Source organism: Pelobates fuscus, chromosome 5, assembly GCF_036172605.1.
Source record: "Pelobates fuscus isolate aPelFus1 chromosome 5, aPelFus1.pri, whole genome shotgun sequence".
Taxonomy (NCBI): Eukaryota; Metazoa; Chordata; class Amphibia; order Anura; family Pelobatidae; genus Pelobates; species Pelobates fuscus.
In genome coordinates, this window is record NC_086321.1 from 360,097,941 (window position 1) to 360,100,112 (window position 2,172).

At 45.5% G+C, this 2,172-nt stretch overlaps 1 protein-coding gene across 1 annotated transcript; it reads left to right on the plus strand.

Annotated features, from left to right (window-relative positions):
* Positions 1 to 608: 608 nt before the first annotated feature.
* On the plus strand, positions 609 to 1,740 carry LOC134610400 (urotensin-2 receptor-like). The gene has a single exon (XM_063453353.1). It carries the CDS (start codon positions 658 to 660, stop codon positions 1,738 to 1,740), a length of 1,083 nt encoding a protein of 360 aa, XP_063309423.1. The 5' UTR covers positions 609 to 657.
* Positions 1,741 to 2,172: the final 432 nt, after the last annotated feature.

Below are 2,172 nucleotides of genomic sequence, written 5' to 3' on the forward strand. Positions count from 1 at the left end.
GATATATAATAACGATAAATTGCCACAACATAATAACTCTTTGTTGTTGATGTTTCCAAATACGAAAATGGCTAATTGCTAGATTTAATTATTATAATAACCTGCAGGTATCAAAGTAAAGCTAGTTATTACCAGAGCAAGTAAGTCATCAGGGCCAATTATCTGCAATCATTGAAAGTAGAAACATTTTTAGAAAAACAAATTTTTTTAAAAAATAAAAGCATTCTAGAAATGTTATGATACATGAAATTAAAGCAGTCCCTGCTGGGGAATAAATACAGGGGGATTCTGCAAACGGAAAATGAGAAATATAGGAGGGAGGGGGGTAATCAAAGGGGGGGATGTCCCTGAAAGGGTTAATAAGATGTCTCTAAGGGCAGTAACTTTGTAGCAAGGTGACTGGTGAGCACAGAGGATGGAGAAAGTAAGATGAGGATGCAGTGAGGAAAAAATACAAATCAGAAGAAAGGAAGGAATGAGAAGAAAGAGAGATGGAGAGAGGAGGAGGGTGAGAAGGAGATAGAAGATACACGTCACAGTCCCCCTCCCTTCCTTCTCTGCTTCTTTCCTGCGCTCTTTCATGCTGATGAGAACCCTTAGTATTCTTCTCCAGAAGGTCCCCTTCCTGGGTTCTTCTGCACCCAGGTTGACCCTCACATGGAGACCAACTCCAGCAGCCCGGGGAACCTGTCCCACGTGGACCTGGGCTGGTCCAACACCAATGAGTTGATCATCACCTCTACTTTTGGGACCATCCTGTCTCTTATGTACGTGGCAGGGGTCTCAGGCAATGCCTACACCTTGGTGGTCATGTACAGCTCCACGAAGACAGTAGCCAACATGTACATCTCCATCATGAACCTAGCCCTGGCTGATCTCCTCTACCTGTCCAGCATCCCGTTCATTGTCTGCACCTACTTTGTCAAGGACTGGTATTTTGGGGATGTGGGGTGCAGGATCTTGCTCAGCCTAGACCTCTTCACCATGCATGCCAGCATCTTCACCCTCACTGTCATGTGCACTGAGAGGTACGTGGCTGTCACCAAACCCCTGGCCAGTCTGAAGAAGTCCAATTATTACAGAAAGAGCACAGCCCTGGGTGTGTGGTCCATCTCCTTAATTCTCACCTTGCCCATGATGATGATGATGACATTGACAGAGTCAAAGGGTAAGCAGGTGAAGAGGATGTGTGCCCCAACTTGGAGTCTAGATGCCTACAGGATCTATCTGACTGTCCTGTTTAGCACCAGCATTATGGCCCCAGGGCTGATCATTGGCTTTCTGTACACCAGGCTGGCCACGACATACCTGGAGTCTCAGAAGAACCCTATTTACATCAAGGAGAACAAGAAGTCCCCAAAACAGAAAGTGCTCTTCATGATCTTTAGCATTGTCCTGGTGTTCTGGGCTTGCTTCCTTCCCTTCTGGATTTGGCAGCTGATCAGACTCTATGACATGTCCCCCCAGCTCTCCTCCCAGACCCAAACATGTATCAATTACCTAGTCACCTGCCTGACCTACAGCAACAGCTGCATTAACCCCTTCCTGTACACCTTGCTCACAAAGAACTACAGTGAGTACCTGAGTAACAGGAAGAAAAAGTTCTATAGATTCACTTCCAATTATAAGATGGAGAACCCCAGCTTTCAGTGTTCCTCCTGGGGTCGGTCCATGTCCTCCACCCACTGTGACTGTATGTCTGAGGCCATAGGCATGGCAGGAGTCAGGGACCTCAAGTGATGGCCAGGGAATCCAGGGACAGAATCAACTCTCATAGCTCCAGCAAGGTAACATCCAGAGCAGGTATGTGACCAAAGGTTTTAACCCCTTCCATGCCGGCAGCCTGGTAAACCTACTAGACAATCTAACAGGCCAACCATCTTCCCCTAGGAGTGTCTCATAAAATAAAAAGGTTTTCAGAGCTTTAAATGAGGTTAATGGGTGGGTTTGTGGTCACTAATTGTGCATTAACCCTGAGTGTCACTCAGCTTGTCAGAATTTCAGAAGGCATTGGAAAGGTTAATGATTTATCTTGACTATTTATAATACATTGACCCATGAGTGCCAATTTAGGTGGGGGGTAGGGGGTGAGACTTTCAGAAGGCATATACAGAGTTAATGGTTTAACTTTTCCATATGCTGTAATTCTAAGCACTGGTTAACTACTAAATA